The sequence below is a fragment of the Rhinopithecus roxellana genome, chromosome 11 (assembly GCF_007565055.1).
Source record: "Rhinopithecus roxellana isolate Shanxi Qingling chromosome 11, ASM756505v1, whole genome shotgun sequence".
In the NCBI taxonomy this organism is placed as follows: Eukaryota; Metazoa; Chordata; class Mammalia; order Primates; family Cercopithecidae; genus Rhinopithecus; species Rhinopithecus roxellana.
This window is the reverse complement of record NC_044559.1, coordinates 117,269,293-117,285,381: the sequence shown is the minus strand read 5'-3', so window position 1 is coordinate 117,285,381 and position 16,089 is coordinate 117,269,293. Positions and strand designations below refer to the sequence as shown.

Genomic DNA, 16,089 nt, shown 5'->3' with positions numbered 1-16,089 from the left:
AGAATTGTCTACAAAACAGAACTTACCCACTATTGTGAACTATCTCATTCTGTCCTATGCATTTTTAATTCAGTTTTTAGTATGTCCACCAGATGGGTAATACTGAACATACATATATATATATAATTATTAAATCTTACCATGCTATTAAAAGTATGGTTAAAATACTATTTTTTAAAAGCTATGGGGATTACAAGTGAATTTAATGTAAGTATATTTATGGCTATTATCCTTCCAATGACAAATGAAAGTTGATTACAAGCATGGTGTCTATGTAATTCATCCTCTACACAAGCACCCTTTTGAGAGTGAAAGGCGGTGCTCACTGGACATAACAGAGGAACAGCAGGCACAAACTACAATTGTCCAAGGCAAACTGGATGTTATGGTCACAACAGTGAAATCTATGTTCATCCACAAAATCATCTTTTTATGAATAGATCTGGCTCATATAGTTTGTAAAAGGGTAAAGGAAAAGGGGGCAGTATTTCTATACGGATACAGCTTCCAAAGTCTTTTTCTCAAATCACAAAGCAGACAGAAAACAGACTTTGCAGGAATGTACATAACTACCTACACAGTGTATGTCAGCTGATGAACTGGAAGCATCATATTGAGTTTCATTATTTACTAGTATTACTCCAACCTGCCTCAACAAACTGCACTGTCAGATTCAAAGAAAACAGATTTAAGATGGAGCTCCTCTCTACCACATCCTCCCTACACCCACTCCCGATCCATCAGACCACTCTCAACCATTCAGTTTCTATGTGAAGTCGTAACTACTAAAAACAAGTCAGCTCATGCCTGGAAGTAAATTAAAATTAATCAATCAATCTTCAGACCGAAATATCCAAACTGTGCTTTCTTTTGCAATAGACCTATCTAATCTCTGAAACAAAACACAAACTCTGCAGAACTTGAAGCTCTTAAGGCAAATGTGCAAAGGACAGATTTTTTTTTTAATGAATTCTATCAGCAGTCACTTCTCTGATCTAACGGTAAATTAAGAAAACTTCTCATTTTTGCTCATTCATCTTGTTGGAAGTACTCAGATAATTTGATTCTACCACATACAGTACTATTTGTATATATCAGTGCTAAAGGATACCAACTCTTTCGATTAATCTAATTAGGTAAGCAAGACTTTCAGGGTGAATCACCTCCATAAAAATTAGAGTGGCACTGGTAAAAAAAAATTCAATAGGTACCAAAGAATTCTGTTCATAATACTTTCCATAACTAATGTTCATTAATTACCTTCTAGGTGACAAGTATTATGCAAGGCTTTAGGAATAAAGCAGTGAACAAGAGGAGACTGACTCTGCTTCATGAAGTTCATAGTCTAGCCTACTGTCTTTTTCTAAAACTTAAGTGAATCCCTGTATAAGTTAAAACTGTGACATAAACATAATTGTCCAAACTTTATATAAACTACAATATCATGTTTAAAACCATCAATTTCAGAAAATGCTACTATCTTTTTATTTTTATTTTTTTTTGAGACAGTCTCACTCTGTGTCCCAGGCTGGAATGCAGTGGTACGATCTCAGTTCGCTGCAACCTCCACTTCCCAGGTTCAAGCAATTCTCCCACCTCAGCCTCCCAAGCAGCTGAGATAACAGGTGGGCACTACCATACAAAGCTAATTTTTTTGTTTTTAGTGGAGACAGGGTTTCACCATATTGGCCAGGCTGGTCTCGAACTCGTGACCTCAGGTGATCCACCCACCTTGGCCTCCCAAAGTGCTGGAATTACAGGTGTAAGCCACCGTGCCCAGTCAGAAAATGCTATTGTCTTTAATTTGGCTTTTATGAATTTTCATAAACTAAAAGCTTTATCAGGACATGTGTCTAAAACCAAGCCATGAAAAGGCACCTTGAAAGAAAATCTTCATGACTACCTAGTCAGTTAAGATTCCATATCTGTCAGCTGTTCATATTTATAAATACGCACAAATGGGTACATCTTTCAACACAGAACAGTTTTTTCCATGTCAAAAGTCATAATTAAATGTTAGATTAAAAAATGAAGTAACTTGGCCGGGCGCGGTGGCTCAAGCCTGTAATCCCAGCACTTTGGGAGGCCGAGACGGGCGGATCACGAGGTCAGGAGATCGAGACCATCCTGGCTAACACGGTGAAACCCCGTCTCTACTAAAAAATACAAAAAATCCAGCCGAGCAAGGTGGCAGGTGCCTGTAGTCCCAGCTACTCGGGAGGCTGAGGCAGGAGAATGGCGTAAACTCGGGAGGAGGAGCTTGCAGTGAGCCGAGATCGCGCCACTGCACTCCAGCCTGGGCGACAGAGCGAGACTCCGTCTCAAAAAAAAAAAAAATGAAGTAACTCTTGTATCACATTTTGTCATTCCAGTTCTTAAGGACTGAGTGTCTCAAAGTATCAAAAGTGGAATTTATAATTTTGTCTATTAGATTTTTTTCTAATGGTACATTTCATTGTTTTGTTAAGTTCAAAGTTCTGATTCAACACTTATGGAACTAACAGGCCTCAAGCAAATTATGTATTCCAAAGATAACTATGGTAATAATTCCCTTCCCACATGCTCTTCTACAATATGACCTTAGCATTTCCCATCAAGAGGTGACATCTAACCACTCTCCCCTTGAATCTGGACTGACTTCAGTGACTTGCTTGACCAATAAAACACAGTGGAAGTCGAGGTCAGGAGATCGAGACCATCCTGGCTAACACAGTGAAACCCCGTCTCTACTAAAACTACAAAAACTTAGCTGGGTGTGGTGGCGGGCGCCTGCAGTCCCAGCTACTTGGGAGGCTGAGGCAGGAGAATGGAGTGAATCCGGGAGGCGGAGCTTGCAGTGAGCCAAGATCATGACACTAGCGAGACTTCACCTCAAAAAAAAAAAAAAAAAGGCTGGGCGTGGTGGCTCACGCCTGTAATCCCAGCACTTTGGGAGGCGAAGGCCGGCAGACGACGAGGTCAGGATATCGAGACCATCCTGGCTAACATGGTGAAACCCCGTCTCTACTAAAAATGCAAAAAATCAGCCAGGCGTGGTGGTGGGCTCCTGTAGTCTCAGCTACTCAGGAGGCTGAGGCAGGAGAATAGCGTGAACCCAGGAGGTGGAGCTTGCAGTGAGCTGAGATCAGGCCACTGCACTCCAGCCTGGGCGACAGAGCGAGACTCCGTCTCAAAAAAAAAAAAAAAAAAGTGTCTACATATACATATATGTATGTGTGTGTGTGTGTGTGTATATAGTGGAAGTGACATTCTGAGACTCATAGTTTACAAGAAGCCATGTGGAGTACACTTGGGTCTCCTGGAGCACTGGCTCTTAGGATGCTCCCTCTGGGAAGCCAGCCACCATTCTGTGAGAAACTCAAGCCACAAGCAGAGGCCTTGGGTAAGAGTTTCAACTGATAGCCCATGTGAGGTCCCAGGTAATGGCCAACCATCACTGCTCGCCATACGAAGCATCTATCCCAGTGAAGCCTTCAGATGACCGTAGTCCCAGGCACTATGTAACTACAACTTCCTGAGAGACCCCACACAATAACTGCCCAGCTGTTAACCCACATAACTTTGAGATATAATAAACTGTTCTTTTAAGCTAAGTGTTAGGATGGTTACTACTAAGAGGTGTGTAGTAAGAGATAACTAGAACAGCCTCTAACAAAGAAAGCTGACAGCTAGTAGGTTTGAATAGTACTAAGTCATATTATTTAGAATTGCTTGGGTCTTCTTTTAATCTTTGTTTAAAACATGACTTAAGCATAATACGTACTTAAATTCACTTCAAGTTTATAAAACCCAAATTAGGTCAGGCTTACAAAATCCACCCATGAATCTCATCTCTGGATCACTTCTCAAAAGCACCCTGCTCTCTGGGACCTCCAGTCCCTCGCTAGGACTCTCCTGCCCTGCTGTTCTTGGTCAATGCTTACTCATCCTACAGATCAGAGCTTACACATCTCTTAAACTGAGGAACTTAGGCCCTTGACAGCTCCCCACATCAAGCGGTGCCTGGAATGTTAGGTATTCCACCTGCAAACTCAAATATTGAACTAAATCTGTCAGATAATAGTTGTAACACTAATAGTTAACACTTAGGGAGTGCCTGCTTTGTGTTAGATGCCATGCTAAGAACCTTACAAGCAGACAATCCGACTCTTCACCACCATGTGATAAAGCTTTGGCATTTAACACCTCTCTTTTGTTGGGTTGGTTTGTGGGGTTTTTCTCCTTAACTATTTATCTCCTCATCATGAGGGCTGCGGAAGGCAGGGCCCAGGGTTACACAGCTCATCCTTGGCATGCCACTCCTTAACCATGCCCTCTGGCACATAATAAACTCTCAATTGAAATTTGAGAAAATAAAAACAAGAATTATTTAGCAACTGCTGTTGCTCTCCCATGACTGAACTTAAAACATCGTCATTGTGAATGGGGCCCAGAATTGTGCCTTCAACATGGCTGATGCTCAAAAAAAAGTCACTGAGCAAAACACAAAAAATACTACTTTTCACTACTGTGCAACTAATATGTAGAATAACTCATCTTCCTTATAAAGCTCTATTTATTACCAAGTTCTGCATATCTTCCACTGAGTTCGCTAAGTGGAAAACGCACATCCTTTCATAAAATGTAGATAATAAAACTATAATAAAACCATGATAAGGGGGGAAAACGCACAATAAATAGTGCTGGGAGAAACAGAGGATGTGAGAAAAAGAGACAGGTGGCAATAAACACAAATAAAATATCTTGTAAAATACATGGTAAGAGAAAATCTGCACGTGCACTTAGAAGAGTCTACCAAAGGTTTCCATCACCTACCTGTTTAAAGGGTGGGCAAATCCTCATCTCTCTCAAAAAGCTTCTTAAAACCCCATTTTGGTATTTTAAAACTTTTTGTAAGACACATCCTCTCTTTTCCTTATCTTGAGATGGGAAAAGAAAAAGATAGGGGTCAGGGACAGGGACAAAGAATAGGGAAAGGAGAATTATCTCTCACCTTTCCCAGTTTTCCACCTAAAAATACCTACTTCTCTTATTATTTGATAAATGACCATAACACAAATCACACTGCTGTAAGATGTCACAGAAGAGCAACATTTCTGAAGGTCAGTTTCCAAAGTCAAGGTGTAAGGCCAAATCTGTAGTTAATCCATGTTCTTTGATTAGGGTTTTACCTATTGGAGAACTCATGAACCGTCTCTCAAACGTGTCCAAGATAGCCAACTTTTCCTCAATTATTAAAGCAAAACTGTTACTTTGAGCAACAGCTGAAGAAGCTGGCTTGCATATAGGACTATGTTAGATAAAATATGCATGCTCCGAGCAAGAATGGCCCTCAGCACAGCAAGGTACTGCCGCTATGAGAAAAGTGGGAATTGTAATTGTGAGACAGCACATGTAAGCTCACTAAATGAATTGGCAGGCACAAGTTTTCTGGGAAAAAAAACCTGAGGAGGCTGGAAAAGAATACAGTTAAATTCAGTAGGTTAAACATGTATATGATACAGCTCAATTCTACAGTCAGAGGATCAAGGAAAACTAAAAGCAATTTTGCATTCCTGCAATTCTCTTTTCCAAAAAAAGTGAAATTTCAAATGTCTTTGAATGGCCCACAGTAAGTTTTCAACAATGTCACTATATTATTTATAAATGTCTATCTACTTACAGGTATACTGTTGTGCAGTTATGAGAGATCTATAGCTCAACGTTAAGCGCAGTCACCAGTTAGTGAGATTACCTGAAAAGGTATTTCCATTACTATATAGGAGGAAGTCAAGAATATTTAAAGCTATTATTGGAAAAAGGAGTCAAGATTTGTGACATCCTACGCTGTATAAAACTTTTGAAAAGTCTCTTATTTCAAATAGCTCTATATCTCAGTTGAAAATTACTTTTTAGTATCATAAAAACCATATGCTGAGTAGTGACAGGAAGATTTTATACTCTTAAGGAAATTATTGTCATTGAAAAAACAGTAAATTTAAATTCTAATTCCTGTATATATTACTAAATTAATCAATGATTTTGAGACCAATCAACTTTTCAAAATGAGGATATCACCTCTTCATTATCCCTCTCTCAGGGCATAACAAAATAACAGGGTATTTGCCTAAAAGTATCGCAAATGTAAAAGAAAAGTGATCAAAACAAAAATTATCAATAGCAATAATAATAAACAACATAGTTAACAAATATGTTTGCATAGTTAGCCTCTAATAACCTATGAAGTCGGACTAAAAAAGTACAAGAACGCTAGTGAAAGACTATCTGGCATGTTGCATCCCTGATCCCTGCTAATTGCTACTGATCAACATCAGTAGTAACCCCCCTGTCATGGGACACCTGAAACCATCCCTAATGGAGCAATACCACCCAGGTTGAAAACCGTCACTAAACAAAAGAAGCATTGTGATACAGTAGAAAAAGGATTTGAAGCTTTGACAGACCTCATCTGTAAAAGAGGAGATGTCTAATACCTCCTTATCCGAATGTTAATATAAAACTCCTAGACTCATGCCAGGGATTGAAAGACTCTCAACAATGTTAGTTCTTGAAAGCACAAAAATGTCTCATTCTTTCTTTACTTTTACAACTGTAGCTTTCAAAGTTATTTTAGAGTGATTTAAACTTTACATCTTCATCTAAAATGCTATGAAAAAAGCTTTACTGTGGTTTACCATTCAAGGACATACGTATTTCTGGAAGAAGGAGGAGTATGTGCATGCATAGCTTTTATAGGTCTTAGTAAACCAGGACCTAGCGGGCACGTAGGAGCTAAAAGACATGGGAACTGAAATCTTTGCTGAATGAACTAAATATTTTAGAAATTAACAGATAATATAAATGCTCCTTGAATATTAAAGTTTATTTAGATGCCTTTCATAAGTGTGAAGGCATGTCACAGACATAAGAGAATTCTAATATAAAAATACAAAAGAAATCACAACAGAAATAATGCAATCCTTATATACGAACACATTCAAAATGCAAATTTGATTTGTAACACACATTACATAAAACATAATCCACACAACATATAAAAAGGGGTAAAATATAGAGTACAAATATCAAATTCTTCCCTTAATGATAAGCTTATTAAGTAGGCATTTCTTATGAGATAATGGAACATGAATATAGATAAATATACACAGGGATGCTATTTGACTATTTAACAAACACGTTCATGTGAGTCCCAAAGGACTTCATTAGAAAAGGAGGTAAACTAAACTTCTACATACCGAACTAAAATATTGAGGATTAAATTCAGTATAATATTTTCAGTTTCCCAGACCATATAACACTAAGGTGTATTTCAAACAAAACACAACGTAACATAATGTATGGGGGAGAGAAGAATCACCAAAAACTTTAATATAAGATTGGTATGTCTTGATTCGTAATTTCAACCTTCAAATATAACTGCTCATACAAGCACTTAAGCACACAGCACAGTGAAGGTAGAAAAAAACATAAAATGGGAAGTAAGGAAATCTGACTTCTAATTTTGCCTCTGCTCACTCCTTTTAGACAAGTCACATTAAAATCTCAGGGCTTTAGTTTTCTCATCTGCAAACCAAGCTCAACAGTCATTAGAACTCGACAGGTCTCATTCTGTAAAATATATAGCGTTTTTAAGACTTAGTAAAATAACAAAGTAAAATCATTGTCTAGGCAAGTAAAGATAGAAAAATTAGCTCGCATCGGATCCCATTCCCTACTGCCTAGTCAACAACTTGACTTCCGTTGTTATCCTACAAGTTCTTAGAAGGCATCAAGTTTTCTCTACCTTGTAGCATTCAGCATTCACCTACAGGCTATTCTTCTTTCTGGGTTGCAGTGCTTTGAACTCTTTGTCTCTTCTCAACATTAAAATTATAGCATAAATGTAATCCCTTCATACCAGTCTACCCTTCTGTTTTCCATTAAAGGACTCTGGTTTCTAACTTCTTAGCTATTGACCATCATCTGTTTATCTGTTAATTTCACATCTTCCACCATTAGAATATCAGCACCATTGATGGCAAAGGGTATGCCTGTTTTATTCACCACTGTATAGCCAAAGCATGATACTTGGTATTCAGTGTTTGACAAATAAAAGAAAAAATGACTAATGCAAAGAAAGGGAAATGAATTAAAGAATTTCTGCCATGTTACAAAACTGAACAAAACATGGAAATCGAGATCATGTTTTTAAAAAAAATTCTGTGGGCTGGAAGAGGTGGTTCACGCCTGTAATCCCAGGACTTTGGGAGGCCGAGGTGGGCAGATCACAAGGTCAGGTGTTCAAGACCAGCCTAATACGTTGAAACCCCATATCTACTAAAAATACAAAACAGCCAGGCATCGTGGCGTGCATCTGTAATCCCAGCTACTCAGGAGGCTGAAGCAGAAGAATCGCTTGAACTCAGGGGGCAGAAGTTGCAGTGAGCCGAGATCGTGCCATTGCACTCCAGCCTAGGCAACAAGAGTGAAACTCTGTCTCAAAAAAATAAAAAAATTATTTAATTCTGCTGGAACCCTTCCCCTATTTTAAGTTATACAAAAGAATCCTAAATATGAATTACACTTCTCACTTGAAAGCTGGGAGAATCTACAGTACCTAGAACTGCTGTGATGATCACACAAAGTATTCATAAGGCACTTTAACAGGGTCTGGCAAATAATAAGTAGTCAATACGTGGAGATTATTCTTAAAAGAGCATTTAAAAGACTTTGAAGACAAAGTTCTGTAAAATGAAGATACGATTATAGGAAGAAAAAAAAGACTTGAAAGAGGTCTGTTTCTCTACTGATGCTGCCCTTTCAACTCTAGGATATCCGGGTCAGAGATTATTTTTTCCTTACAAAAATCAGGAAATATTCTTTCACCTACCTACCAAAGGTCAGAAACAGTCACAGTCCAGTCCAGGACAAAATACAAAGCCAAGGAAAACCATTTTTAACAAACTCCTTCCCAAAGGCTTACACTTGTATTTTTCACAAAATACCAGTAATGACTATAATATGATCTTTCTCATTCTGTTAGAATAAATTTAGTACCAAAATATACCCAGTAGTCAGGTAAAGAAAAAGTTACATGATGTTTTCCACCTTCAATCAACTATATCTTTGGCTAAAGCTAAGAAAAGACAATTAACATATAAAATAATAGCAAAAATTAATCTAGAGGTCAATTACAGAACTTTAATTTTAACTTGTTATTGCAGATAATCAGTATCTATCTTCACATCTATGTTTACATATGATAATATAAACAAATCAGTCAACACTAACACAGAAAAATTATTTATGTGAAAACATGTTAAAGAAAACTGCTATTATCATTGTGAAAGTTCTCTTGATTTCTAAACAAATGAAGGCTGTTCAGCCCATCATATGACCTAATTGGCTGGGCATTCTTCACTAGTTACTCATACACTGGAAATTGCACACTAAAAATCATGTGAATATCTTGAGACGTCAGAAAAAAATTTTAGAATGTTTGTTAAAAGTTTTAGGTTTGGCATAATCAAGTACTTCAAGCTTAAAAAAAAAAAAAAAAACTACAACCTAAATGAAGTAAACAGGGATTACATCTAGTAGGTTTTCTGAAATTGAGATAATTACTAAAAATTATTAATTTTTATTCAGTAATTATGTGTATGTATTATTCTACATGCCACTAACCAAAAATTAATGTTAAACTACAAAATAATTTCTAAATTTGTCCAATACTAATAGACTCAAAAAAATACATTTCTAAGACTGACAGGATACAATAAGCAGTCAATAAGTGATAATAAGTAATTAATAAATGCAGAAGAGTATATACAATATGCTTATTACATGTAAATGGGGGAAAATGTATTCACATTTGTATAAAAGAATAATGGAAAGATACAAAATATACAGAAGTGTTAGCCTATAGAAGATAAGAGCAGCAAAACAGGGAGAGGAATTAGACCTGTCACAATGTCCACCTTTTTAAACTGTTTTAATATTTGAGCCATGTGAATATATACCTATTTTTAAAAGAATATATAAGCATGCGTATCTCTTTAAATCAACAAACAAAAATACATACACATATGTATATGTGTAGTTTAAAGAACAGAAAATGGGTTTGTCTGGATTTCTTTTTAAGAGAAGGAATTAAGAAAAAATTTTCACAGCACCACTGACAGCCATGTTTCTGGGTCACAGTTCTGACTAAATGAAACTTCACAATAATAGCTCTCTTCTCCCCCTTTAAAACCTAAGAATATTTTTCAAACTACCATAATTCTAAGACAGATGACTTTTTAAAAAGAAGCCAAAAGAGAAAAACAAAGGTTAATATGAACTATTTCATTTTATTTATCCTCTAAATAATTCTACATATATTACTAGCTACAAATCATTTTGATTTAAAAAATACAGTATTACTGAAAGTGAAATCCTCCTCCTAAAGTCCTCCTACCATCTCTGAATCTGTCCTCTTAAAAAGATCGCTGCACTTTATAAAATTTCAGGCTAGCACCAAATGGAAATAATAATTATTTTTCTAAACCTAGATTGTTGCCTGATACACAAATCACTTCTGAACTGCATTCCAATCTACAACATCCCTCTACTTCAAAAGACTCTATGAATTTGTCTCTGGAAAACTCATGTCCCCTTTTCCCTCTCATCCCACTTACACGTTTTAATCTTCTCTAAAGCACATCAGGTATTTAGAATACCTCAATGGCAGCCTACGATACTGTTCAACATTCTTATGCTGACATCAGCAACCCATATCCAATCACAGGTTCCTACAAAACATAAACCAGATTTCTATAAGTTGTCCATATATACTAATTATAAAATGATTTAAAATATTAAGGACAAATTACAAATGTTTCAGAGGAGCTGGAGGAAAGGGGAATGAGTTAGTGTTTAATGGGCACAGGGTTTCAGTTTGGGATGATGGATAAGTTCTGGAGGCAGACAGTGGGCATGTGAGTGTACTTAATGCTACTAAAGTGAACACTTTAAAATAGTTAATTTTATCATATATATGTATTTTAGCACAAAAATAAAAACAAATGACATATTAGGAAGGACACAATAAGTATCCCACAGTTTAGTGCTCACCTGAAAGAAACCTAACAATTTGCTATTACTAAGTTGACCTGTGAATATATAACCCAATTCTGTATATGCATTAGGCATGTAGACACAGTGCATAGGACTCACAGTAATTTTAGAAGTATATGAAAATGTTTTAATTTCTTTTAAAATAAGAAGAAAAAAGTGAACTTTTGCTTCAAAGAAAATGTTTCAATATATACTACTAATAAATTTTTCCTTAAAACAATGTAAAACAGTTTTAATTTTTTTAATAGAAAGAGGGGCCCAAGAAGTCAAAAATGCCTATGGCCCATGAATGTCCTAATATGACCCTTATGTTTACCATTTCCTAATACAAGATTATCAAGGGAGAACAAGAAACAGAAAACACAACTGGAGATGTATGTTAAACAGTATTATTGAAAGAAACCACATACAGGAGCAATTACTGAAGGCCTGATACTTTTTAAAACCTCAGTAATACTAGAACAGTATCTCAATTATTGCTTAATCCTTTTCAAACAACTCTTTATTAACAAGAGCTATATAACAAGATATCCCATTTATGCACACAATAAATGCTTGAAGATTAACTTAATGGGGATTTAAAAGAACCAGAAAGCAATAACTATTAAAGGAGTCAAAACTAAGTGAGTAAGTGGGAAGAAAAAATGAGGGAAGGAGGCCGGGCGCGGTGGCTCAAGCCTGTAATCCCAGCACTTTGGGAGGCCGAATCGGGCGGATCACGAGGTCAGGAGATCGAGACCATCCTGGCTAACACGGTGAAACCCCGTCTCTACTAAAAACTACAAAAAACTAGCCGGGCGACGTGGCGGCGCCTGTAGTCCCAGCTACTCGGGAGGCTGAGACAGGAGAATGGCGTGAACCCGGGAGGCGGAGCTTGCAGTGAGCTGAGATCCGGCCACAGCACTCCAGCCTGGGTGACAGAGCGAGACTCTGTCTCAAAAAAAAAAAAAAAAATGAGGGAAGGAAGAAGAAAAGGAAAAAACACTGACTAAAAGAACAAACAGAGCCACCTTCATTACCGAATTCACTGAAGTTGAAAATATTTCCGAAGTAAATTAACAGATTTAGTATAATGCCAATTAAAATCCCCAACTGACAATTCAAATATTAAGGAATATACTGAGAGAAAGTATGCAGTTTAAAAATAAATTTGAAAAACTAAAAAAAAAAGAGCATGTATCTAAACTTATTGATACTGGATAAAAACAAAAAGGCAAAAAATATTTTTAAAGCTATAAGTTAGCAAATTTCAAATATGAAAGGAAATAAAATAGGGAAAAGAATAACTAATAAACATTTCTGGCATAATAATGTTAACATGAAGGAAAACAAATTGATCTCTACAGCTTTGTGCTACATCATACAGAATTTCAGATGCATTACAAATTGATTTTTTAACTGGAAAAATATGGAATCTTTATAGTTGTAAAAGGGGGTTTGCCTTTTGACAAACAACTTCAAGCAATTGACCCCATTATTACAGAAAGCGTCTACAAAATGAAAAACACCAAAGTAAAGATAAAAAGGAAACCAAGAGAGTGAAGAGCAAGAGGAGGGACTTTGCAGTTATAAAGATAGACAACATTTTTATCTCCAAAATCCACACGAAGTGGTCTAGCTTGGTATCCAGTCTTCAACAGAAACTGTCACAAAATATGACTTCAATCAAAAGCACGCAGAGTTGCACTCATTCAGCCATGTGCCAGATACTGTTATAAACACTTGATAAAACTAATCTCACAGTCACAACAACTCCCCTATGAAGATGATACTATTATTATTATCAGGTGACAAACTGGAAAAGAAAGGCCCAGAAAGGTAAGTTACTTACTCAGCATGACACAGCTAAACGGCTAGAGCCAGGATTTGAACCCAGGCAATCTCCCTCCAGAGTACATGATCTCCACCACTAAGCTACTGGCTTCTTTCCCATGCGCAACAAAAGTTCATGGACCATTCACTCTACAAATCTACTAGGTGTATATCTAAGAAACTTAAGTTCATTAGATGTAAGTTACTAAAATGCAGGAAAAAACACAAGTAAGAATAGTTTTGATAGAGTGCTTTCAGGATTCGGAGGATCATATCATTGTCAGTAAAGGGGATAAGGAAAAGCTTTGTGGAAGAAGTGATATCTACATTAGGTCTGAAAGGATATGAGACACATAGACGGGAAATTAAAGAGGAAAACATTCCATCCTCAAGAAACAAAAGGACCAAAAGCATCAAACTAAGGTAGAAAAAAAGCACTGGAACTCAAATAGTTGAGCTGAAATGAATGTTATACAGGAGGGAAAAAAATGAAAATGAATGATTCAGAAGACTAAGGAGTTTAAACTGAACTCAGTATGGAAGGTAGGAGAGTAACATGAACACAGTTATATGGCAACTGGATATAAGAATTAGAAAAGACATGGAAACGCGGCCGGGTGCGGTGGCTCAAGGCTGTAATCCCAGCACTTTGGGAGGCCGAGACGGGCAGATCACGAGGTCAGGAGATAGAGACCATCCTGGCTAACACGGTGAAACCCCGTCTCTACTAAAAATACAAAAAACTAGCCGGGCGAGGTGGCGGGCGCCTGTAGTCCCAGCTACTCGGGAGGCTGAGGCAGGAGAATGGCGTAAACCCGGGAGGCGGAGCTTGCAGTGAGCTGAGATCCGGCCACTGCACTCCAGCCTGGGTGACAGAGCGAGACTCCGTCTCAAAAAAAAGAAAAAAAAAAAGAGAGATGGAAACGGAAAGAAATGCCAGTGGATTAATTCGCTAGCCTAGGCAAGGTAAGGAATGTCCAAAGTTAAGTAGGGCAAATAAAAATGGAGAAAAGGGAACACGATATGTAACATACAGTAGTTAAAAATTTTCAATTAATGAACCAGACCAGAATATAATGTAAATACAACAAAGGGGATGAATGGGACCACATTTGGGAGATTCTTTGGGAACCTCATAGTGGGAGGACATTAGGGGCCAAAAAAAGCTAGAGTGGACAGTAGACAGCCCATGAAGAAAACTGTCTCCCCACCATTTGGCCATGCTCAAAAACTTGATTAAGGAGACTTTAAAACGTCAACATTTTGAGAGAGATTATGAAGGCAGATGGATAGAAATAAGTAATAAATGTGGAGGTGACTCAAGTTTTCAGTGCAATGAAAGAATCATCTTGTCATTAATAGAAATGGAAAAACTGAAGGAAAGTAGGTTTAAAGCAAAAAGAGACAGGAGTTCTGGTTTTTAGATGGTGAGATGACGGCTTATATAGAACGATATTCACAAATAATGCAGAGTCCACAAGGCAAGTGTTTGAGTAAGAAGAGCTGAAAATACAGATGCCATCTACATAAAGACAGCTGGAAGTTGTGAGAACAAAAGAAAAAAATCTTAAAAATAAAAAACGAATCAGGGAAAGTTTTAGGAACATCTCTATTTAGGGGTGAAGGAAGAAGAGGCAAAGAAGACACTAGCAAAGGCTTAATATTACCACTGCAGATATCAAGTATATAATGCAACAGTGAGTGCTTCCTAATCTTTTTCACATGAAAGCGCACAAATAAGATAACACAATTTGTGTGGCACAAAGCAGTAAATGAAACTGCTAAAGGCTAAATGCTGTTAGCCCAGGAGCTGAAGAAATCACCCATATCCACACCAAGTAATCCAATTATTGTACTGTTTGGAAAGCTCTGTAATATATGCCAAAAAAGTTTAAGATTCAATTCCCCTAATCTTTCAACAGAAAGAAAAAATTTCTTTTCAATTCCACCTGATTCATTAGTTGGAATGTTGCAAATCTGACAAAGGAGAAAAGAACTCAGAAATAACCATGAAACTTGGTAACTGAGAAATCACTAATAACTCTAAAATCAGTGGAAAAAACGAGACTGCAAAAGAAAATATGAAGGAGGGTGATTAAAGTATCAACTTTTTACCAGTCATGTTACCCTAACTGGTTAAAAGGTATATAACCCAAATGGGATGATTCTTCAATTCTTTCTAATAAAAATACTCTCTTTTTAAACGAAATGGTAATATACTTTACCTCCTGATCTTTCTTTTTTAAGAGACGGGGGTCTCACTATGTTGCCCAGACTGCAGTACATTGGCTGTTCATGCATGTAATCATCACACACGGCAGCCTCCAACTCCTGGGCTCAAGCGATCCTCCCACCTCATCCTACCGAGGCACTGGGCCTACAGGTGCAAGCCACTGCACCTGGCCCTTCGTGTTTTTTAAAAAGGAAGAATAAAAATCCTTTGAAATGCTAAATACTCACCCAGTGCGAGACTGACCAACTTTATCACAGATATCCAAAATGAGGCCCCAGTCCTCAGCAGTATTCATCTCGCTGGTTGCTTTCTCTGTAGATTGTAAAGGGGATTGCAGAAACATTATTTTTAAAATATTTAAAATATATATAATCACATTTAAATCACAAAACTATAGTATAATCAAGTCTTAACAACAAATCAGAATAGTTGCCAGCATTCCAGTTATTTTCATGGCCATCTTGAAAAGATGTACCCTCATTATCTCTTGCAATTATTTTCCCTATTCACAATGCAGTTGCTTCTTAGTATAAAATATAATGCATTGATTTTTCTTTATAAAAATAATTATACATAGGTCTACCACCATCTGCAAATAGACTAAAATAAGAAATATTATTTTCATTAACAAAAGCTTATTTACTTGCTAGTAAATCTTTACAAAAATGTTTCAGGTAGCAGGGCACAGTGGCTCACGCCTATAATCCCAGCACTTTGGGAGGCCGCGGCGGGTGGATCACCTGAGATCAGGAGTTCAAGACCAGCCTGATCAACACGGAGAAACCTCGTCTCTACTAAAAACACTAAATTAGCCGGCTGTGGTGGCACATGCCTGTTATCCCAGCTACTCAGGAGGCTGACAACCGCTTGAACCCGGGAGGCGGAGGTTGTGGTGAGCTGAGATCGTGCCATTACCCTCCAGCCTGGGCAACAGAGCAAGATTTTGTCTC

The 16,089-nt window shown here is 37.3% G+C and overlaps 1 protein-coding gene across 4 annotated transcripts in view; it reads right to left on the bottom strand.

The window, feature by feature from the left end:
- The window catches only part of STAM (signal transducing adaptor molecule), an 84,490-nt gene that overhangs the window by 50,524 nt on the left and 17,877 nt on the right, over positions 1–16,089 (bottom strand). For 3 of the 4 annotated variants that reach the window (XM_030940989.1, XM_030940988.1, XM_010354749.2), the window contains exon 2: positions 15,367–15,451. In XM_030940989.1, the coding sequence (XP_030796849.1) occupies positions 15,367–15,451 (85 nt within the window). Of the gene's footprint in view, positions 1–4,815; positions 4,920–15,366; positions 15,452–16,089 lie in introns of all 4 variants that reach the window. The other variant, XM_010354750.2, reaches the window with a different exon arrangement.